Here is a 23,942-nt window from a genome sequence, read left to right as displayed (position 1 = left end):
GTTATTATGTATAATCATTAAGTACCAATAAAAAGTTTTTAACAAAAATTTTAAAGTAAATAAATAAGCACTTGAAATATAGCTTAGTAGTAGAGGGCCTCTGGGTTCAATCCCCAGGAGGGGGGGAAGGGAATTTACAGAGATATTCAGCTGTTTGTAAATGCATCATCACCATGATCAGACCAACTTACCTTTGCTATAAACCGAAGAACTTTCTTTCCGACTCAATTTAAGATAAAGTTTGCTTTTCTGTTCACTATAAAATTCAGAATTTACAGCAGTAAACTTTTTTAGTTTGCCGTACTGTTTTCTCTGAAAATCAAATCCTTTCCTGAAAAAAAGAATAAAAATAAAAATAAATTTGAATATTAAAAAATTTTTAAATCTTTTTTAAAAACACAACATAAAAAGGAAAGGACCAGAGTTCTGTGCATTTACATACTTTCATACATGCATATGAAAAATAAATATATTCCATCAAAGGAAGAAAACAGCAATATCACAGAATTGTCATCAATTGATTGGACTGATTGCAGTGCTAGGGATCAAACCCAGAACCTTGTACAAGCATTCTAGGCAAGCACTCAGCCACCGAAGTACATCCCTAGTCCCTATCGTCAGTTTTAAAAAGATGAAGATAGGAAAAAGTATCTAAAAAATAGAGAATATCAATTTCTATCACAGTAAAATAAAATTAATACTTGTCTCCACTATCTCCATATCTTATAGGTTACTGTGATCTTATAGGTTACTGTGATGATTAAATGGAATAAGACAAAATACTTAGAAGAAAACCTAGCATCTAAAAATTCCCAATAAATTATTATTAAGTTACCATGCATATGGCATTTATACTTTTTTAATAATCCTACTTCTATACAAGACATGCTTCTAAAATGTATCATTCTATCATCCTATAGTCTATACAGTTCAAGATTGTGAAAAATTATTATCTGGCACTACTAAAAATTATTCCTATGGTTTGTTCAACAGAGTCCCCTGAGATTATGAAGAACAGCCCCAACTATGCATAAAAATGGTTAGAAAAATAGCCTCCTTCCAGTTATTCTGATATTTCTGAAACTGCTTGATATTTAGAGAGGGTTAAAATAACCTTAAAGACTCCTTTCATTTTAAACTTATAAAAACTAAAATATTCTCTCTGTTAGATACTTTTCCATCTCAATCTCTTTTAAAGCTGTTGATAATCCTGTGAGGGTTGCTATCTTCTGATTTATATTATTTATTAATGTATATTTATATATTACATATTTATTAATGTATATTATTTTCTGATAGTAATTACAGGCAATTATTTGGTACCATGAAACATACCTCACCAAAAGATGGCATTCCTCATAGAGTGGTATCTTTTGACTTCTTAAATACAAGGCAATACTCTTAATATCATTTAAAACCATGCTGGGTTGAGACTCTTCCTGTGTTAACCATCCAGGAGTTACTTCCTCAAGCCACTTGAAAAATTTACATTGATCCACTTTGGGTCTGTCACATGTATAAAAGAGACGACCCTAAGGAGGAAAAATACATTAAAATTTAGGGCTAGGGGTGTAACTTAGTGGAGGAGTACTTGCCTAGCATGCATGTGGTCCTGGGTTCAAAGCACAACACTTTAAAAAAAAGAAAGAGGAGAAAAAAAAGATATTAAAATTTAGTAAGAAAGATATTTTTATTTTTATTTTTTTTTAAATTATGCTTGTCAACACTTATGAAGACTGCTTGGCCTTACTAATATACTCTACAAAGTCACAATACAACTTAATTTTTTAAATAATTTAAACAATATGATAAAACTTAAAACCATGTACTTTTCCATGTTTTCTCTTTACCAAAAAGAGAAAAAAATTATATTATTCTGAGAATGCAAACTTATTTGAAATTAACAATAAATTAAAATTTATTATTTCTTTGATGAAGTGTTCATTATAGACAATTTGAAATCTATCCAGAAAGAATAACAAGCAATATCTCTGCATTTCTTTTCCAGCTTTTTCCTCACTTACACAAAGACACATAAATGTATATAGTGGTCTTTTTTTAAAAAAACTTAGATGACACATTTTCTATTCTATAATCTAATCATTATACCCAACAATATAGTATAAGCATGTAACCATGTCATGAAATAATCTTGAAACGAAAACAAAGATTTTAGTAGCTATATGATATTTCATTCTTTATGGCTATGATATTAGTTATGAATTCTTGCTTTTGGTAACTAAATTTAAAATCAACTTTACATAATTAATGAAATAGGATATGCAAACAGGTTAAGAAAAAATAATAGGTTAAGAAAGCACAGTCTTGCAAATGAGTACAAGCTATCACCAATACACATTTTACTAACCTTTTTCCATGGTATGTTATCAGCAATATACATTAAGTCAGTCTAATTTTCTATTCTTCTGGTATTGTTAGGATTATAAAGTAGACTGATTACAGCTTTCAATTCTTTCTTTTTTAAATTTTTATTTATTTTTATTTTAAGGGCAGAAATACTGTGAATTGAACCCAGGGGTATTTTACCACTGAACCACACCCCAGCCCTATTTATTTGCTTTTTGGTTGTTTGTTTGTTTGTTTTGAGGCAAAGTTTTGCTAAGCTGCAGAAGCTGGCCTTGAGCTTTTGATCCTCCCGCCCAGTGTCCCAAGGATGGCATGTGCCAATGTGCCCAGACAACCTTCATTTCTTTCAGGCCCATTCCTGCATTCTTCTAAACCCTCATGTGGAACATATTCTCCTTCTCAGTGGTATCACTGTGTCTTGGGCATATCCTTCCAGTTTACCAATTACAGTAATATAAAAAATTTTCTTTCATGTTATCTCTCTGTCCATTACTATGAGGTGAGTTCCAAAGTAATTTGAAAGTTAATCTTAACTCATATTTTTGTGTCCCAGAATACAGCTCATTCTTTTCATAAAAACTGAGTTTACTCTATTATTAGTTCCTAATGCTCAAACAGAAGGCTCCTAAATCAAGTCTCATTCATCAAGCTTGCCATAAAGCAACAGTTACCCAATTATGCATAAGACAAGTATTAGGTGTGTGGAGGAACAATACCTTATTTGGACCTTCCTTTTTAACCATGACAAGTTTTGCAGGTTGATCATGATGACAGGATGGCAAATTATTTTCTACAGTCTTCATTTTCTCTCCTTTCAATGATGTGTAAAACGATGTGTCAACTTTTGAAAGAGCTTTGTGTAATCTTTGTGCCAACTCAAACAGCAATATATTTAGATGTTCTAAAAAAAAAGTAGATATAGTTGAAATTTAAATACAAAATAATTTTGTGTTGTTGGAGGGGAAGGGAGGGGGCATGAGATTAGAAATGATGGTGGAACGTCACGATCATTATTATCCAAAGTACATGTATGAAGACATAAATTGGTGTGAATATATTTTGTATACAACCAGAGATAAGAAAAATTGTGCTCTATATGTGTAATAAGAATTGTAATGCATTCCTATGTCATATATAAATAAAAATAAATAAATAAGTAAATAAAATATTCAAAAATAAAAATCCTTCTTTATAAAAAAAATTGTGTTTCTATCACATGTGCTCTATATTAGCCAAAATTGATAATAGCCTTTAAATAGAATCAAAATAAAACATAATACAAATATCCTTTGTTGTTATGGTGGTGGTGGTAGAGGTACTAGGAACTGAAGCAAAGAGGATTCTTCCTCTGAGTTTCGTTCAGGAATGTAACTATGAGACAAAGTCTTGCTAAGTGGCTCAGGCTGTCTTCAAACTTTCAATCCTCCTACCTCAGTGAAGTGGCTGGGTTTACAGACATGAGCCAATCCAGTTTTTTAAGGTGGATGTGCCCTTGTATTTTGAAGCACTCAGACCTAATCATACATCATACTTAAATTTTTCCATTTAATTAAACAAGTCATGGAACACTTTTTTTTTTTTTGACCATATTTAACTCTGGTTGAAGAAGTTGCAAATGATTTTCCCCGATTTATACTTCTACATATGTTAACAAATTGCTGAAATAAACACAGAAATTTTATAATCATAATATCAATATCTTTTTTTCAAAAATGAAACTGAACAAATCAACATTAAGGGATCTGTTTTTTTTTTTAATTTTGATTTGTTATATATGACAACAGAATGCATTACAATCCATATTACACATATACAGCACAATTTTTCATGTCTCTGGTTGTACACAAAGTAGAGTCACATCCTTCGTCTCTTCTTATGTGTACTTAGGTTAATGATGACCATCGCATTCTACCATCTTTCCTACTCTTCTTCCCCCCACTCCCCTTTTCCCCTTTGCCCCATCTAGAGTTCATTTAATCCTCCCATCCCCACTGTCCCACAGCATATTATGGATCAGCATCCTTAAATCAGAGAAACCATTCGGCATTTGGGTTTTGGGGACTGGCTAAATTTCACTTAGCATAATAAAGGAATCTGTTTTAAATAGACAAAAATAGAAGCTAAACAAGTCACTTATATTGTTATAAAAAATATTTGATTTTTCACAATTTTGCATTACCCAGGGCCAAACCTCTACAGAAAGCCCTCTCTCAGAGTCCTGCTTTTCCATACTCTCTGGAAATACTTCTATTTTAAAAAATGAAAAATTATGAGGCTGGGGTGGTAGCTCTGTGGCAGAGCACATGGCTAGCATGTGTGAGGCACTGTGTTCGATTCTCAGTACCAAATAAAAATAAACAAATAAGCTGGGCACAGTGGCTCAGGAGGCTAAGATAGGAGGATTGCCAGTCTCAGCAAAAAGTGAAGCACTAAACAACTGAGACCCTATCTCTAAATAAAATACAAAAAAAAAAGAGCTGGGGATGTGGCTCAGTGGTCAAGTGCCCAGTACCCAAAAAATAAAAAAACAAAGGCCTGCTGTTCATACACAACTACCAAAAAGAAAGAAAAACTATAATTTTAAAAAGATAATTTTTAAAATTTTATAATTTTTCTGTTTTTTTTTTTTTTTTAAGAGAGAGAGAGGGTTTTTTTTAATATTCATTTTTTAGTTTTCGGTGACCACAACATCTTTATTTTATTTGTATGTGGTGCTGAGGATCAAACCCAGTGCCTGGCGCATGCCAGGTGAGTGCGTTACCGCTTGAGCCACATGCCCAGCCCTCACTTTTTGTTTTTAAAGCTCTATTTTGATCAAAAGTTAGAATAATAGTTACTGTCAAAAACAAGTAAACACATGGAAAACAAATCTGAAGTGGAGAATTAATATACCTGAAAATTCAAAATACACTTTCCCATAGTTCTATTACACTAAGTGGCCATCAGAATAAAATAAAAATATAACAGTCATACCTATGATGCAAGAGGTAAAGGTTTGCTTATAATCAGCTGGAGACTGAAAAACAGTTGGTATGTGAATCTGTCTTTTGGGAAGATAAGCACATTTTACTTTTTGTCCACTTGGGAAGCATAGCTCTGAGCAGTTTATCTCCTGAAATGAAATGATTCAATTATAAAAGCTCCAAAAAAAAAAACCAGTTTATCATTGAGGAAATTATTTTTTATAGATATGTTTAAGAGGGCTGGGGATGTGGCTCAAGCGGTAGCTTGCTCGCCTGGCATGCGCGGGGCGCTGGGGACGATCCACAGCACCACATAAAAGTGAAATGGAGACATTGTGTCCACCAAAAAAACTAAAAAATAAATATTAAAAAATTCTCTCTTTTTTTTTTTAAAAAAAATAGATATGTTTAAGAAAATATACTAACTTTACTTTTGGTTTCTTGAGTCCATGAAAATTGTTTTCTAATTTAAAATGAGAATACAGATAGAGCCAGAATAACAATGCATAAGACTTTTAATTTTAAATAACATTTTTGGCTACCTCTTAATAAGTCCTTGAATATTTTTTTCCCTCTCTTTTATTTTTTTTGTTATATATAACATTAGGGTTAATTTTGACATAACTATAAAGACATGGAACACACTTTGCTCTAAGTCAGACCCTAGTACTTCCTTTTCCCTCCTTTCCTCTCACCCCTTGTTCCCTTCTCTCTACTCTACTGATCTTTCTGCTACTTACAGTTGCTGTTTTTTCCTAGTTAGTGACTTGTATATATACATAATAGTGAGATTCACTGTCATATATCCATATATGTACATAGTAAAGTTAGGTCAGATTTATTCCACTTACCACTTATCAGATTTATTCCCTTATCATTCCCTCAATCCCCTTCTTCTATTCTTCTATTTCGGTGGAATCCATCTTCCTCTTTACCCACCCCTCCTTATTTTGATTAGTTTCCACCTTTCAGAGAAAACATTCACCTTTGAATTTCTTGGTCTAGCTCATTAATTTTTTATTTTTTATTTTTTAGCCAGGAATATGTAACTGAATGGATCATTGTATATCTCTATTTCTTGTTATAACTATAATAAGAATTATAACAAGGGGCTGGGGATATAGCTCAGTTGGCGGAGTGCTTGCCTCGCATGCACAAAGCCCTGGGTTGGATCCCCAGCACCACACACAAAAAAAAGGAATTATAACCAGTGTATTATAAATGTACCATTACCCTAACAATAATCCAATTGAAAAATTGACTTCATAGTCATAAATAAAAACAAGAATGGTACTATTTATATTGGAAGTAGTCATTTCTAATACAGAAATAAGAGCTAAATGTATCAAATACTTATTATATGGAAGACATAGCACCAGATAATTTCAAACATACAATTTCATTTAACGTTCACAACTAGTAGGGAAGACTTTAAATCAAAGGAGATGACATGACTATAGCTAGAGCTCTAGATCAAAAAAATCCGTATATTCCAAAGGTGAAATTGCACCTGTGTTTCTTTTGTTGAAATTTAGGCAGCAACTATTGGAAAAAGAGACTGGTGCATTTCCTCACCTGTAAATCCTGTGCACTGTAGTTGTAGCAGGTGGACTTTCCTAACACATTTTGACCCTCCTCAGATTTGGAAGTCTGCTTTAAACTCAAAGAAAGTGCATTCTTTCTGGAAACCAAATCTTGACTGCTAAAACCTTGCTGCTGTTGATAGAGCATGCCTTTTATCATTTGCAAATGCACAGAGTCTAAAGAACTTTCATTCAGAGCTTCACTCTGCCCTTCACAGGAGTCACTAAAATGCATCCCAGAAATAGCCTCAGTGAAGAAGCCATCTGTTCCTAGATCAACTCTGTTTGGAGTAGTCAAGTTACATTGGGATGTATTTTCATATTTTAGCCACTTGCTTTGAGATTTTGTATTGAGCAGTGAAACATCCCTTGGAGTCATTTTCATAGCTTCTTCAGAGAAAGTTTCACTTTGGTCCTCAGACCCAAAGCTAAAGGGAAAAACTGCTGACTCTTCCTGCAGGTTGAACATGGGGAAACCAGAAGACTCTGATGTGTCACAGTTGAACACAAATGAATAAGAATCTAAGTTAGGCAGTTCAGGAGAAGGAACTCTGGCTCTACTTACTAATGGGAGCCGTTGAAGGTTTTTATTCTTCAGAGAACTAATTTTTTTCATTCCTGAAAGAAAACAATGCTGATGCTGATTAAATAGAAAATGTACTACCAGTCATCACCAAGGCTAAAGTACCAACTTGCTCTATAAATAATATATATATATATGCATACACACTTAAGTATATGCATATATATTTTTATTTCATTTAAAAATGGTTTTAATCTCAAAAATAAAAATTTCAAAGATATTTTATAGATTTTAAAACTTTTAAGACTGATAAACTTGAAGTACTCTTTTTTTTTAACTAAGGATTTTTCTCCTAAAATTCTGATATTATATTTATATAGAACTAATGGTTTCAAAGCATTTCAAAGCCAAGAAAGGACATATCATTCTCTTTTTACAGATGAAACCAAAGGGGCCCAGAAGTAACTTGTCTACCAAGTGGCAAGATCATGATAAGAACCCAGAAAAACGTTTTAATATTTATTTTATATTCATTCTCCAGAGACTGAATTTCATGGCTCACTTATGACTATGTGATTGTAACTTCCTTTATATGTTTATTATATTCATGAATGATCATGTTACTCTTCAGCATAAAGATTTTAGCTTTATTTTGATCTATTAGAATATTATAAGAATACAATTCTGATAAACTCATGGCAGATTTTTGCCTGAATGAGTTTTATAATTCCTCCTATCATCAGCTTTGGTATAAAGAGGCTCCTAGAAATGTAAGAAGCAATAAATATTTGTTGAATACTTAGAAATATAAATAATACTGTGTGGAAACTATGCAAGCTTAAAGTTTTCATCTGACAATGCTATAGATTCTTGTTGTATAGTAATGTACCTTTCAGACAACATTTCTGTTTTGTGGGAAATAAATTCTGGAGATCATTTGGGAAATAGTAAAGCAGTAGGTGAGTCAATGAATATTCTTTTATAAACTGCTATGTTGTAATTCTAACAAGTTGGTCAAACAATACTGACAGAAAATTTAAAACTCCATTAAGGAAGTGAAAGATTGATGGCATAACTATAAAAATCATGTTAATCCCTTGCCATTACACTTGTTGTAAAATATCTGCTCCTTCCATTCTGTCTCCAAGCCACCTACTCATTCACATAAAACTTTTTTCCTCTTTATATCACCCACTTATAATCAAAAAATTTAAATATAACATCATCCTCACCCAACATAACTTCTGAATGAAGGGAATATATATTGATGAGATGATAAGAAAAGAGAGAGGAAGCCCAGCACAGGGGTGCGTGCCTATAATCCCAGCAACTCTGAAGGCTGAAGCAAGAGGATGGAAAGTTTGAGGTCATTCTGGGCAACTTATGCTCTGTCTAAAAAATAAAAAATAAAAAGGCTTGGGGATTTACCTAAGTGAAAAAACATCCCTGAGTTCAATTCCCAGTATTACTTTTTAAAAAAGAAAAGGAAAGGAGAAAGAGGAAAATAAAAGTTAGTGGAAGACCTATAGAATAATAGTATACTTATTAAGAAGCAGGAAAGAATTTACAAGAATCAAAATATATGAAAACACTGAGGCCTGAGAGTGCAATGATGATATCAGAAGTTGAAGAGTTTCTTGATACTGCCAGAATCCCAAAGCAAAAAAGGAAACTAAGGTTATGCTAAGGTCAACCATCAGCGTTGAGGAGACATTTGCAATGAGTCATTCCTCCGAGAGAAAAAGTGGTCATAGAGAGGTTACACTGTGGAGTTGCAACTGTGAGAAGTGTCAAAGACATTTTCAGTGGCATGTGATAAGACAGTTGGAGTGAGAAGTAAGAAGGAACTAGAAGGGAGTATTGTAATTGAGACCACTATCTAAAATAGAAAAAGTCAAAAGAAAGAAAAGATGTGGGAAGGCCTCAAGGGCTATGATACTGAATCTAGTTCCAAGATATTTTTGGTTAGTAACTATCTATCAAATAAAAACTTCACTACATGGACTAATAGTGATTTGAGTAATATAGTCTCCAAGCAGAGAAAGTCAAGATCACCAGGTAAAGTTCTTGCTTTCAGGGACTCTTCAGAGAATTCTAGAACACCTTCATTTCTTGAGTTCAAAGAAAAAGTAGAAACAGGACTCAATGTAGAGAACTTTTGTTCTGGTGACTTCACCTATTCAGAAAGAAGAAACAAAATAACAGACAAAAATCTTAATACATTTTTTCCTTATAGTTTGAATGAATTTTAGTAATTTACATTATAAAAATAATGATTTCAGGGGCTGTGGTTGTGGGTGTAGCTCAGTGATAGAGCACTTGCCTTGCATGTGTGAGGCACTAGGTTTAATCCTCAGCACCACATAAAAATAAATAAATAAAATAAAGGTATTGTGCTATCTACAACTAAAGCAATTTTTTTAAAATAACAATAATGATTTCAAGCACATTCTAAAGCTATGGTGAGGGCAAATTATCATAAAACTTCCTTCAAAAAGGACAGGATAATTCATTAAAATCAACAAGAATAATAGAAGTAAAACAGAACACAGGGGCTGGAGTTGTAAACATGTATGAGGCACTGGGTTCAATCTTCAGCACCATATAAAAAAATAAATAAAACAAAGGTATTGGGTCCATCTACAACTAAAAAAAAAAATTAAACAAACAAACAGAGAATACAAAGTCTTCAGATTTATTTGAAGTGGGTCCAATTCTCATTAAGAGAGAACTGGGTTATGAGGATTTGGTTCTAAAGATCAGTTACTATCGTGAGAGACTCAGGTTTCATATTTGGACTTGTGAAAGTTTAAATTCCTACACATAGTTTTCTCTTATGTCCTCAGATCTGGGGTTTATCTATACTTGACTGAAACTTCAACACATTATTCCTCAATAAGTGACTTTTTAAATTTATCCCAATTCACTATTATTTTCATTAGATCAGCCTTTAATTTTGCTGATGCTAATTCCAGAAATAAACCATCTTAAAAGCTAATATGATGATCATATTTAATATGTTTGTATAAACAGAATTTAAAAATAGACATTTAGAGATGTTAATAGTGGTTTCTGATAGGAGTGGGATCAGAGGCTGTTTTACTTGTAATTTCATACTTTTCTGAATGGTTTGAACTTATAAAAATAAATATGCTTGTATGTATGTATGTTCATTTTGTTTCTTTTTTTAATAAATATACAATATACATTTATACATTTAGGGGAGGGTGTATCTGGGCTTGCCTGGCAGGTGCAGAGCTCTGAGTTTAATCCCCCGTACCACCAAAAAAAAAAAAAAAGAAACCCAACAAAACCAGAAACTACACACACACCACACACACACTCACACACACACACACATATATATATACATATACATTTTTTTAAAAAACATTTTCTTGATTAGCTACTGGGTTTGGGGTGTTGTGCTGGGAAGTAAGAATGAGAAAATGAATATTCATGGTCTCCATGCAAGGGGCTCATTCTAGTGAAAGATACAAACAAATGGGAAATTATAACTTGATCAACATGATAATAATAGCTTTTCTATATTATCAAGTTCTTACTATGTACCAGGGACTGTCCTGAGCACTTGCTATTGTTAACTTTAAGTATATACTCTTATTTCCCTTATTTTGCAACTGATGGAACTAAGGAAAAAAGCAGAAAACAGTAGACTTGCTTAAATTCATCCAGCTTATACACAGCAGAGTTGGGAATTTAAAACTGGGCAATTTAGACTGCATTTCCCATTGGATAAAAATTACAATAAGAGGAAATGCTGATTGAATATTCTACCATGTTCCCTTACTCCTACTACCTTCTCCACAAATTTGCCAGAATTCTTTTTAAAATTTAAGTTCAAGTATTTAACCTCTCTGATCAAACCCTCTAATGGCTCTCAGACTCTTTCAAAGTACGAGGCAGCTCTTCAAGTGTCCTCTGTGGCCCTATCTGACCAGTCTACTTTCTACTCTTTTGTTGGGGGTAGGAGGTGGTGTCAGGGGAAAGGATTGAACTAAGGGGTGCACAACCACTGAGCCACATCCTCAGCCCTATTTTGTATTTTAGAGACAGGGTGTCACTGGGTTGTCTAGTGCCTCACCATTGCTAGGGCTGGCTTTGAACTTGTGATCCTCCTGCCTCTGCCTCTGGAAGCACTGGAATTACAGGCATGCACCAGCAAGCCCGGCTTCCTGCTCTTTGACCTCACTTCTACCACTCTCCCTTTCGCTCATTCCTAACTCACTCCACGGCAGCCCTGCTGTTCTACAAACTGACCAGCCTTCTCTTGCCTCAGAACCTTTGCATTTGTTATTACCTGTGCCTGGAATATTCTTCCTTCCTTCACCTAGTTCTCTACTCCAATGTTATCTTACTGAAGAGGCCTGACCTTACCTACTTAAATAGAACTCCATCCTCACCTGCATTCCCTAACTTTCTTACATAGCTATATGATTCTCCACAGCACCCAAAACCTTGAGTAGTGTATATTTTCATTGTCTGTCTCCTTTTACTCCTCCTTTATGAGGACAGAATTTACCTGTTTTATTCACATGCTTATCTTGATAGTGTAACATAAAGAAATGTCTGCTGAATGAATGACTGACTAAATATGCCATTCTTTTTCATGAGTTTGCCATAATGTCAATTTTCTTACCTCTCACTCATTCTTTGTTTCTCTAAACTGTTTTTTACAAAACCTTACCATTTAAATGAAACTGATCTTGCCAAGGTCACCAATGACCTCTGAGTTGCTAAATGAAATAGGATACATTTCTGTTCTTATTTTATTGGCTATTTCAACAATAATTGATCTATCTCCATTCTGAGAATGGGAGATAACCCAGGCTCTCTACTCTCTATACTTTTTAAATAAATCCATCCATTCCCATTGCTTTAAACTTTTCGTTGTGCAAATAAATGTACAAACATCTTCTCTGGAACAAATCCATGTACTCTAATATTTCTACTTGTCTTTTTCACAGGCATTCCTTTTCTCTGTCTACATACTCACCAAAGCTGCTGCTCCCTACTATGGATTGAATTATGTGCCCCCCAAATTCACATGTTGAAGCCATACCTCTCAATGTGACTGTTCTTAGTGACAGGACCTTTAGAAGAAAGCTCAGTTAAATGAGGTCATAAGCATGACACCCTGATCTGATATCAGCAAAGACATCAAAGATCCCTTACTTTCTTCTTTATATGTGTTAGCACACATGCTCTCACTTTCTCTCACCCTCCCATTGTTCTTCTGTCTCTGCCCTCTCCAAGGCACACAACAAGGAAAGGCCATGTGAGGACATAGCAAGAAGGCAGCCATCTGCAAGGCATGAAGAGGTCCTCACAAGAAATTGAGTCATCTGGAACTTTGACTTCAATCTTAGGAAAGTCTCTTCAAAAAATGATGCAGGAAAATGGATATTCATATACAGAAGTAAGAAACTAAAAACTATGCAACTGGTAAAATAAAATGGGAAACATTGTGGAACATTGGTTTGGGCAAAGTTTTTTTTTGGATATGACCCTAAAAAGCATAGGCAACAAAAGAAAAAACTGACAAATGGGGTTATATCAAATCAAAAAGCTTCTACACAGTAAAGGAAACAAGAGAGTGAAGAGAAAACCTACAGAATGGAAAAAAATATAAACAAACTATTTATTCAACAAGGGATTAATATCAAGAATATATTACTCAACAGAAAAAAGTAAAATAATCTGATTTAAAAATGGGTAAATAATCTGAATAGACATTTCTTAAAAAAAAATAATAATACAAATGGCCAATAGGTATATGAAAAAATCCTCAACTTTATTAACCACCAGGAAAACAGAAATCAAAACCACAATGCCATATCATCTTTGCCCCAGTTAGAAGGGCCATTACAGAAACACACACACACACACACACACACACACACACACACACACACACACATATACAGAAATGCTAGAAGGATGCAAAGGGGAACTCTTATCTACTGTTAGTGGGAATACCAATTAGTAAAACTATTATGGAAAATATTAGAACAGAACTATGAGATGACCCAGCGATCCTATTACTGGGTATACAGCAAAAGGAATTGAAATCATTATGTCAAAGAAACATCTGTACTCCCTAAGTACTGCAGCACTATTCATGATAGCCAAGATAGGTATATACTGATGGATGGATGGATAAGGAAACTCTGGTGTACTCACACAATGGAATATTTTCAGCCATAATAAATGATGAAATTCCATCATTTGCGGTAATATGGATAGAACTGGAGGACATTATTTTAAGTGAAAGAAGTCAGGTACAGAAAAACAAATAGCACACATTCTCACTTATATAGAAACTGAAACATTTATTTTATAGAATTAGAGAATGCAATAGTGGTTACCAGAGCTTGGGAAGGGTTTGGGGGAGAGAAAAGGGGAGATGATGAGAGGATGGCTAACGTGTACAGAGGTACAGCTAGACAGGAGAAATAGTTTCTACAGATGATGATAATAGACAAATTAATTGAATATTTCAAATAGTAAGATTCTGAATGCTTCCAACACAAAGAAGTGATAAATGTCTGAGATGACATATATGATAATTACTCATTATATATCGTATACATGTAATGCCAAACCCCATAAATATGTATAATGTCAATTATAAATAAAAATATTTTCAAAAATGAATCAAAAATAAGTCTAAGTGAAGATGAAAAGTTTTAGAGATCTGTTTTTAAACAATGAAAATATGCTTACTACCACTGAATTGTATACTTAAAAATGGTTAATATGGCCAGATGTAGTGGTATAGGCATGCAATCCCAGCTACTTAGGAGGCTGGGGCAGGAGAAGAGAAAGTTCAAGACCAGCCTAAGCAATTCAATGACACCCTATCTCTAAATAAAAAGGGATGGGGATGTAGTTCAGTGATAGAGCACCTGCCTATCACACATGAGGCCCTGGGTTTAATCCCCAGTAATACCAAAAATAAATAAATAAAAAGAAAGGCATAGCAAATAATTATATAAAATGAAATAATTAAAAAATCTAAAACTGGAAAAAAGTGGTTAATATGATAAATTTTATGATTTATGTTTTTGCCACAATAAAAAGGTTGTTTTAATGTTTTTCAAAGTCTAAATAAGGGCTGGGAATATAGCTCAGGTGGTAGAGTGCTTGCCTCACATACACAAGGCCCTGGGTTCAAACCTCAGTACCACCAAAAAAAAAAAAAAAAAAAAGTTGAAGTAATAAGGTATTCTATAATGTTTAACTGACTACTTTTCTTCTGAGTGCCATATAGTGATAGAGTCTTAAAATGATAGTATTTTGGGGCTGGGGTTGTAGCTCAGTGGTAGAGCACTTGGCCCGCATGCATGAGGTCCTGGGTTTAATCCCCAGTACCCCATATAAATAAACAAATAAAAATAAAAGATTTTTTTAAAAAAATGATAGTATCTTAGAATTTGATGAAACACAGAATATTTTTTAAAGTTCAGAGACTGCTATATGTTAGTAATACATCACACATATTTAAGAAGGCACTTATCTCTCTTGGCAGCTTTAGTTATTTTGCTTGAAAACATTTTTTTTATAGACTTAGGATATTTAACATATAACCATAACTGATATTTGTGAAAGTAGTAAGAAATAAAACAAATGGGCATAAGTTTCTTTTTCAATATAGAATACTCTAATTTATTCATCTGTCAAAAAACAGACAGATTGAGAAACAGAAACTCCATCTTTGATTTATGGTTCCTGTCAATACACTCCTGTACTACTACTAGTACTACTTTTTTTTTCTTTTAATTTCTTTTTTAGTTGTAGATGGACACAATACCTTTGTTTATTTATTTTTTTTAATGTGCTGAGGATCAAACCCAGTGCCTCACACATGCTAGGCAAGCACTCTACCACTGAGCCATAACCCCAGCCCCGCTGTACTTCTTTTTCTTTTTAATATATTTTTTTAGTTGTAGATGGATACAATATCTTCATTTTTATTTGTTTATTTTTATGTGGTGCTGGGCACCGAACCCAGGGCCTCATGCATGCAAGGCAAGCGCTCTACAACTGAGGTACAACCCCAGCCCATCTTGTACTTCTTTTGTACAAAGATTTAACTATAATCTCTTTATAAAATAATATTGACATAAATAAAATAATTTGCCAAAAATACAACCATAAAAATATCTTTACCTGCAAGAAGTCAGTCTGCATACAAGTGTTAGGCAACTCTGGTGTCAAAAAACAAGTATCTGGCATGAAGTTTTGATATTCCATGCTATCTGGAAACTGGCTGTATACTAGCTGTGAGCTCTGTCCTCTGACCATTACACCACTAGTAGCTGATCCTTTCACTTGGTGTCCTTGAAACTCAACAGGCTACAGGTAAATTGTTAAGAATAAGTATATATCAACATATATATTCACAATGTATTTACACAGATAAGAACATATAACTCAGATTTTTATTAAATATTCTCTATGTAAATAAGTACTAGAGAGGACTAATTTTAAAAATTAGGATATACTCTTTTATTACTCTAAAACAAATGTTAAGGATAGCTAATTTAAAGAGCGTTGATTTAAAACTACATTCAAGTTAATTTACGTTTACACACAGATTTAAAACTACATCAATAAGTATGAATTTTTCATTAATATAGAGTATAATGATGAGAATGGCTAAGCCAGAGAGACTATTTCTTTCTCTCTGTTTCACTATACATCACACAAATATGCAACACACACACATTATATATAGCACATTATATATAACGTATACATGTTATATACTACAGTGAAGTTTTTCTGCATCTGTATATTAATATACTCTATTGACAGCAAAGACCTTTTTTGCTTCATCTAGGTGTAACCTGCATTTATAATGCTTAGCATACAGGGAACAATCAAACATATAATAATAGAAAGGGAAGAAAGAGAAGAAACGCAGAAATATTTTCCTTTGCTTGATGGATTTGTAGACTATCAGGCTTCACTATAAGATGAAAAGTTTGTACCCTGCATCCAGCAGAAGATCCAGTCTTACTGCTCTCAGAGCAAAGGCTTAAGAGTATGATTCCAATAGAGACTTGATTCTCAGAGTTTTTGATCTCTTCAGAATTGTATGCAAAGCTTCAAATAACTCTCTGCTGCCCTCCTGAGGGTGTTAGCAATTTTTACTCCAAACAGTAACAAAACTCACCCAGAATGTATGTGAAAATTGCTAATGGGGCCAAAGAAATGTCCATGAAGAATTCAGTTATTTCTAACAATGAATTAACAAAATAACAATAATACATAATCTAAGTATACTGTTATTCAAAAATGAACATTCTAATCACAATTTAAACGGAAAATCAGGGTTTTAGCTCAGCAGTAGAACGCTTGCCTCATACATGGGAGGCACTGAGTTCAATCCTCAGCACCACATTAAAAAAATAAAGAAAGAAAGAAGAAAAATCAAAGCTAAATGCTCTTTTATATAGGGTTTTTGTTGAGATATTCTTCTGAATTTAAAAACATACATGTTACAATTGTTAAAAATCCTGAATAGTTCTGCTTTGTTTGATGGGGAATATCCATTCCCCACAAGGAAACAGTTGTTTTGTCTACTATGTTGCCATACAGATCTCTTTCAGAGTTTTTAGAAAGTACACTATTTTGAAACCCAATCCTTTACATGCTATTGTTGCTGCTACTTTCCCCCCAGTACTGGGAATTGTCACTTTAAAATTAAGCTATATCCCCAACTTTTTTTATTTTTTACTTTGAGAGAGAGTCTTGCTAAGTTGCTGAAGCTAGCCTCAAACTTTTAATTCTCCGGCTCAGTCTCAAGAATAGCCTGAATTACCGGTGTATGTCACCATGCCTGGCCTGTTTCTGCATATTTTTGATGTAGAGAAGGTACACTACTTTTAGAGCTTCGACTACACGTATCTATATATCCAGTCAAAAGTAGAAGTGCAAAAGTGGACTATAAGTTAAAGATTCTTGTTTTGTATGTCATAGAAAAGCCTGAATGTACTGTACCTAGCCTTAGGTTCATCCCCTAGTATATATTTATGGATACTGCTTAAACTGTATTATTAGCTCATTAATATTACAGAGAAGGTTCAAGACAAAAAAAAGGAGGCAGCCAAGGAATCATTAAATAGTCTTTTATTATTAAAATCAGGCTAATTTATTATGTCCACTAATCTGCCTATAAAAATTAATACCTGCTTAACACACACACACACACACACACACACACATATACACACCAGGAAAAGACAGAGTTACACAAATCAATGTTCTTCACAAATTTTACCTAGGGTCACAGGTTTTTCTTTCTATTTGTTTAGGAATAACAGCTAGAAATACAATCTCTTCTTCACTTCCCAAGGAAAAGAACTAAGATAAAATATCGGTAAGTTCAAGTTATTTATCTAGCTTAGTAGACTAGCTCTGCAGGTGGTTCATAATTTTGATGGTAAAATACTTACCTAACTTAATGCTAAATTTTTTTCTTTGAAAATACAAACTATCCCTGGCAAAAAAAAAAAAAAAAAAAGCTTCTAACAGATAAGGTACTTTGCCAATTGATTTTAAAACTCAGCATATTACAAAAGTCTAGTCTTAAATTTTTAATTAAATCTATTAACCCTATAAAGAATTATTAAGTACAAAATAAGTTACCTATCAAACCTACTACTATGATAATATGGATCATTTAATTTAAAAATTAGTATGATCCTACCAGGAACCATGGTACATGCCTATCATCCCAGCTACTCAGAAGTAGGATCACAAATTCCAGGCCAGCCTGTCTCAAAACTAAAAAATGAAAAGGTCTGGGAATGTAGTTAAGTGGTAGAGTACTCCTGGGTTCAACCCCTACTGCCACACAAACAGAGAAAACATTTTGTCAATAGAATAGGTTAAATAATGTGTTTTTTCAAATAATGGTCACTCTTCTTTGCTAACACAAAGATAAGCACAACTGCCAAAAGAGTAGTTCTTAAAAATATTCAATTACATTTTAGAATCAGAATTTTCTGACAGTGAATTTTATTTATTTTTTATTTTACTTTTTCCATATTTTTAACTGGTACATTATAATTATACATAATGATGGGATTCATTGTAACATATCCATACATGCACACAAAATGTAACATAATTTAGCCAATATCATTCCCCAATATTTCCCCTTACCCTCCCTTCCTCTTTCCCCCTGGTCCTTTTCCTCTTCTCTACTGATCTCTCCTCAATTTTCATGAGATTCACCCCACATCTTTCTCTTCCTTTTTCATCTCCTTCTCTATTGTTTCTACATGTAAGAAAAAATATACCACCCTTGATTTTGACTTATGTGACTTAACATAATGTTCTCAAGTTCCATCTATTTTCCTGCAAATGACATGATTTCATTCTTCTTTATGGCTGAATCAATTGACATAGTGAATTTTAGAAATCAGCATAGTACTTTCTCTGATGAAACAGCTCCTTTGCTATGTGTAGCCAATTATATAAAAATAAAGAGGTGGCAATAAGTGTATCTTTGAAAAGAATCAAGTTTTAAAAGTTCCTTCTATACAAACATACATGAAAATGTTATTTTCAGACAGCTGTAATAAGAGTCATTAAAAAAAATACAAATGAAGCTGGGCCCAGTGACACATGTCTATAATCCCAGTGGGTCAAAAGGCTGAGATAGGAGGATCCGGAGCTTAAAGCCAGCCTAATCAAAAGTGAGGTGCTAAGCAACTCAGTGAGACCCTGTCTCTAGATAAAATACAAAATAGGGCTGGGGATGTGGCTCAGCAGCAGATTGTCCCTGAGTTCAATCCCTAGTACCCAGAAAAAAAAAAAAAAAAAAATGAACTTCTATTTAAATTCTAAAAACAGATTAATTTTTTTTTTTGCTGTGAAAGACTGTAAGATCTTTTTCATTATTACTAAATCACTACAGATTTTTTTAAATGTGATATATTTATTTTAAATGGAAACTCATTCAGGGGAAAAATAGTGATAGTATTTATATGCAGTTTATACTTTGTAAAACTCCTTGAAAAGATTTAAAACTATTTTTTCAAGGGAAAAAAATAAGCATGTTATCATTTGTTAGCTAAATTACTAGTTGCTAGTTGTTCCAGATTTTATACATTTATCTTGTTATATAAAGGCGAACAATGGCAAGTCACCAAAACACAAATGTTTTTGTTTTGCTTGTTCTGCTTTAGGCAAGTGAGCTGCAGGTGCAATTATTAACAAAATTCACAATGCTTATAAAAGTAACTGTGAATTTGTTATTTAACCAAATGTACTGATTACGTGGAACCTTTATACAAAAGGCAGCAGGTTCATCTAACAAGTAAAGGGTAATTAACTACAAATGAATTTGAACACTGAAAACATATAATGCAAACTTAAAATATATGCTATACCTACTATACAAATATAATTTCTGAAGTTGGGGATGTAGCCAGTGGCAGAGAGCTTGCCTAGTCAACACAAAACCCTGGATTCAATTCCCAGTACCACAGGGGGAAAAAATATACTTGTGTGTGTGTGTGTGTAATTTCTGGCTGTTTTACATTATAAAAGATAACTCACCTGCAGAGACCGAAGTGGTTCACTTGGTTCAACTTCATCTTCTTTTAATATCTTAGAAATAGAATAATAACATAAGATTAATTAAAGGCAATAATAATTTACCAAAAAATATAATTTTCTATGAGCATAAGAAATGCAAAATAACACCATTAACAATAAATAAAAACCAAAATGTTGGTAAACGATATTTTCACTTAGCAAAAATTTTAAATTCTTTCACAGTAAATGAAGTAGAAATAAATATTCTAATTGTAAAATATTCAAGATTTTCATATTTGACAATATGAAGAAACTAAGAAAGTTGTTTCCAGCCTTCTAAATAACTAATTCCATTTCTAGGAATAAATCCAAGGAAAGAACTTAAAGTGCACACCAGAAATGTTTTGTGAAATGTTATTTATTTATTTATTTATTTATTTTTGAAGATATAGAACACTTTATTTCAAATTTTTTAATAGACACGGTATGCATTATTAATAATTTATAAAAGTCATATGAATAGATGATAGAACTGTAGAAAAATGAGGAACATGGTCATGAAGTGCTGCCTAAAGACTAGCATTCCTCTTTAGAATTGCTGTACTCTTTATTCTTCTATCCTAAGACATTATCAATGATCTAATACAATGGAAGACGGACAATGAGTATTAACCAACCTTCTCCTTCATAAACCCTTTTGCCAGAGCAGCTAAAAATTAAAAATTAGGAAGTAAAACGAAGAAATTGCTATCCAAAGTACATGTATGAAGACATGAATTGATGCAAATATACTATGTATACAATCAGAGATATGAAAAAATGTGCTCTATATATGTAATAAGAATCATAATGCATTTTGTTGTCATATATAAATAAAAAAAATTTACTTAAAAGGTATTGTGTTCAACTACAATAAAAAAATAATTTTTTTTTAAAAAAGAAGAAATTGCATTTCTTTATTCTTGGTGTAAAGTTGAACTAATAATAATACCTACTTCATAATATTGTTCCAAGGGATAAATATTAAATACATTTTATAAGTGTAAAGATTAGAAGAGTATCTAGTAAATACTTAATGTATATTATAAATACCAATATTGTTATCATCATTATAGTCTCCACTTAATGTTTATAAGTATAAATGGTGTCCTCTGATAATCTCCTTGTCTTTAGCCATGTGCCCTAATAACCTTTTCTCCCACCTCACCACCAGAAACTACATAAAACACAAATACTATCATCTTTTATGCTCCAATTTTTTGAACGGTACTCTTACCCACAAGAGGCTTATTCTGGATCTACAGTATTGCCTTGGATCTAATCTAGGCCTTTAACTTCTATTCTTATTTCTACTGCTCACCACAAACTCCTTTTTTTAAATTTTTTTTTATATTTTGATTTGTTACATATGACAACAGAATGCATTACAATTCATATTATACACATAGAGCACAATTTTTCTTATCTCTGGTTGTACACAAAGTAGAGTCACATCCTTTGTCTCTTCTTACATGTACTTAGGTTAATGATGACCATCGCATTCTACCATCTTTCCTACCCCTGTACCTCTCCCTTACCTTCCCTCCCCTTTTCCCCTTTGCCCTATCTAGAGTTCATTTAATCCCTCTCACCCTCAGTGAAGTGTTATTTATTACTAGCAAAATGCTAGAAAAAATCTAAATGTCCAAACCAGTGAACAGTCTGTTTAAAGGATAGGAAATCCATACAATGGAATAATTAGTAACCTTTAAAATGTATATATATATATATATATATTTTTTTTTTAGAAAGAGAGAGAGAGAGAGGAGAGAGAGAATTTTAACATTTATTTTTCAGTTTTCGGTGGACACAACATCTTTGTTTGTATGTGGTGCTGAGGATCGAACCCAGGCCGCACGCATGCCAGGCAAGCGCGCTACCGCTTGAGCCACATCCCCAGCCCTGAAATGTATATTTAAGAAGATTTTTTTTAGTAATGTAAGATGCTACAAAATGACATCAAGGGTTCATTTATCTAACTGTATTTTTTAAAATGGACACCAAAAAAAGCTGGAAATGATAATAATCATCATCTCTAGAAGTGGTACAAATTTAGTTTTTTCTTCGCTGTTTTCTGTATTTAAAAAGGAGAAATATCAAGATTTTTAAATAGGGAAAATATGGATAAGTAACATGGAAAATAAAGTAAAATACAAAATGAGGACAAATGAAACATTCATTTCTTTTCTTCTAAAAATGTCTGCCATATAAAGAAAGACTTGTCCCTCCAAAAATGCAAAGTGCATCCATATTGAGAAACACTTTGTTTTATTCTAAAACATTTATTTTAGAATTTTAATTTACCCTAACTGGTACTATTATTTCTGAAACTGCTATCATGGCTCCTAAACTATGCAACAAGGTATTTTAGAAAACCACAGCACAGTAAACTCACAGGAGTTCCATGAGATTTTTTTTCTTTGTGTGCATAGTGCTGGGGATAAAACCCAGGGCCTCATGTGCTCAGCAATCACTCTACCACTGGGCCACATCCATAGTCTCACAAGTTATTTTATACTTAAGTAAATACAACATCACTGAACATCTGTCAGACATGAAAGAAACAAATTCAATGTAGTTCAATTTCAACATCAGCTCTCTGTGATGCTGTTTCAGAAACTGTTATGATAAAAAAGCAATTATCATGAGAAAAATCAATCTGTCATATAATCTATTCCAAGGTTAGAGAAACTGTGTAGTGCCCGACAGGGGCAAACATTCCATTAGTAGCTGTGTTTATTTTAAAATAAAATGCTTACTAAATTACTAGAACTTAAATACTTAGTGTTTAATGATACTAACTACTTAATAAATGCACTTGTTAGGTATTTCTTTTGACTGAAGAAAGCAATGAAAAAATTACTGAGTTACACAGTGATTACAAACCAAGATAGCTTGGTACTCTGTTTTACTACAATTCTATTACAAATTATAGAATATTCATAACAAAAAAAATACAGCCGTAAAAAAAATACATATAGGTACCTGTTGAGAATCCTGCTTCTGATCAAGAGACTTTGGTATTGTTTGTGAAACTCCTATAGCAAATGGTTTCCTAGCTGTAATGGATAAAATAAAAACAATCTTATGCATCACATGCATCAGTATTGCTCTAAAAATATTTAAACTTATTTCTAAGACTTAAAGAAATAAAGAACATAAGAAATTCAAGAAGAAGCAAAGTTTTGATAATTGTTTAATCCAGATTTGGGGTATTTAAGGATTCAGTGTACTATTCGGTGAAGGTTGGAATATTTTCATGATAAAAATTCAAAAATATTTAGAATGATAGCCTCTTTTGTTACTTTCTAAGTTAACAGTAGTAATGTCTCCTTGTACTTTTATGTTTTTTTCAAACTAATTAAAAAATAAATACTAAGCTAAAAGCTAATCACCTATATTAAAAATGTACGAAATGAAATATTGACCAATTATAAAGAGCAATAAAGTCAAGATAACCATCATATGGTTGCACTGTATTACCATAGAGAAGGAACAGAGCACCTAATGGTATTTCTAAGTCTATCTTAAATTCCCTAATATGGCACGGAAAAAATAATTTATTCATTTAATTTTTTTTTTTTTTTTTTTGGTACCTGAATTGAACCCAGAGGTGCTTTACCACTGAATCCCCAAGACTTTTTATTTTTATTTTGAGACAGGGTCTCACTAAATTGTTTAAGGTTTCCCTAAATTGCTGAGGCTCCTCCGTAATCATTGGGATTACAGGACTGCACCATCAAGGATGCGCAATGATTATTTTCTAAGAGCAGCGTGCCAACACTGGGGAAACAGCAATGAACAAGACAAAATGCCTTGAAGCTGGTCCAGTGTGTACCTGTATTGTCAGCTACTTGGGAGACTAGAGTAGGAGAATTCAGCCTGAGCAAT

The 23,942-nt window shown here is 33.0% G+C and overlaps 1 protein-coding gene across 1 annotated transcript in view; it reads right to left on the bottom strand.

Annotated features, from left to right (window-relative positions):
• The window catches only part of Zgrf1 (zinc finger GRF-type containing 1), a 75,045-nt gene that overhangs the window by 32,550 nt on the left and 18,553 nt on the right, over positions 1 to 23,942 (bottom strand). The window contains exons 6-16 of the mRNA XM_076864065.2: positions 23,037 to 23,110; positions 20,034 to 20,084; positions 17,746 to 17,828; positions 16,267 to 16,309; positions 15,630 to 15,815; positions 9,492 to 9,612; positions 6,906 to 7,531; positions 5,341 to 5,479; positions 3,084 to 3,268; positions 1,336 to 1,532; positions 192 to 331 (exon numbers count right to left, since the gene is read on the bottom strand). Coding sequence (XP_076720180.2) covers positions 192 to 331; positions 1,336 to 1,532; positions 3,084 to 3,268; positions 5,341 to 5,479; positions 6,906 to 7,531; positions 9,492 to 9,612; positions 15,630 to 15,815; positions 16,267 to 16,309; positions 17,746 to 17,828; positions 20,034 to 20,084; positions 23,037 to 23,110 — 1,845 coding nt within the window. The remainder of the gene's footprint in view (positions 1 to 191; positions 332 to 1,335; positions 1,533 to 3,083; positions 3,269 to 5,340; positions 5,480 to 6,905; positions 7,532 to 9,491; positions 9,613 to 15,629; positions 15,816 to 16,266; positions 16,310 to 17,745; positions 17,829 to 20,033; positions 20,085 to 23,036; positions 23,111 to 23,942) is intronic.

This window comes from Callospermophilus lateralis, chromosome 8 (assembly GCF_048772815.1).
Source record: "Callospermophilus lateralis isolate mCalLat2 chromosome 8, mCalLat2.hap1, whole genome shotgun sequence".
Lineage (NCBI taxonomy): Eukaryota > Metazoa > Chordata > Mammalia > Rodentia > Sciuridae > Callospermophilus > Callospermophilus lateralis.
Note: the sequence above shows the minus strand (reverse complement) of the source record. Positions and strands in the feature narration are given on the sequence as shown.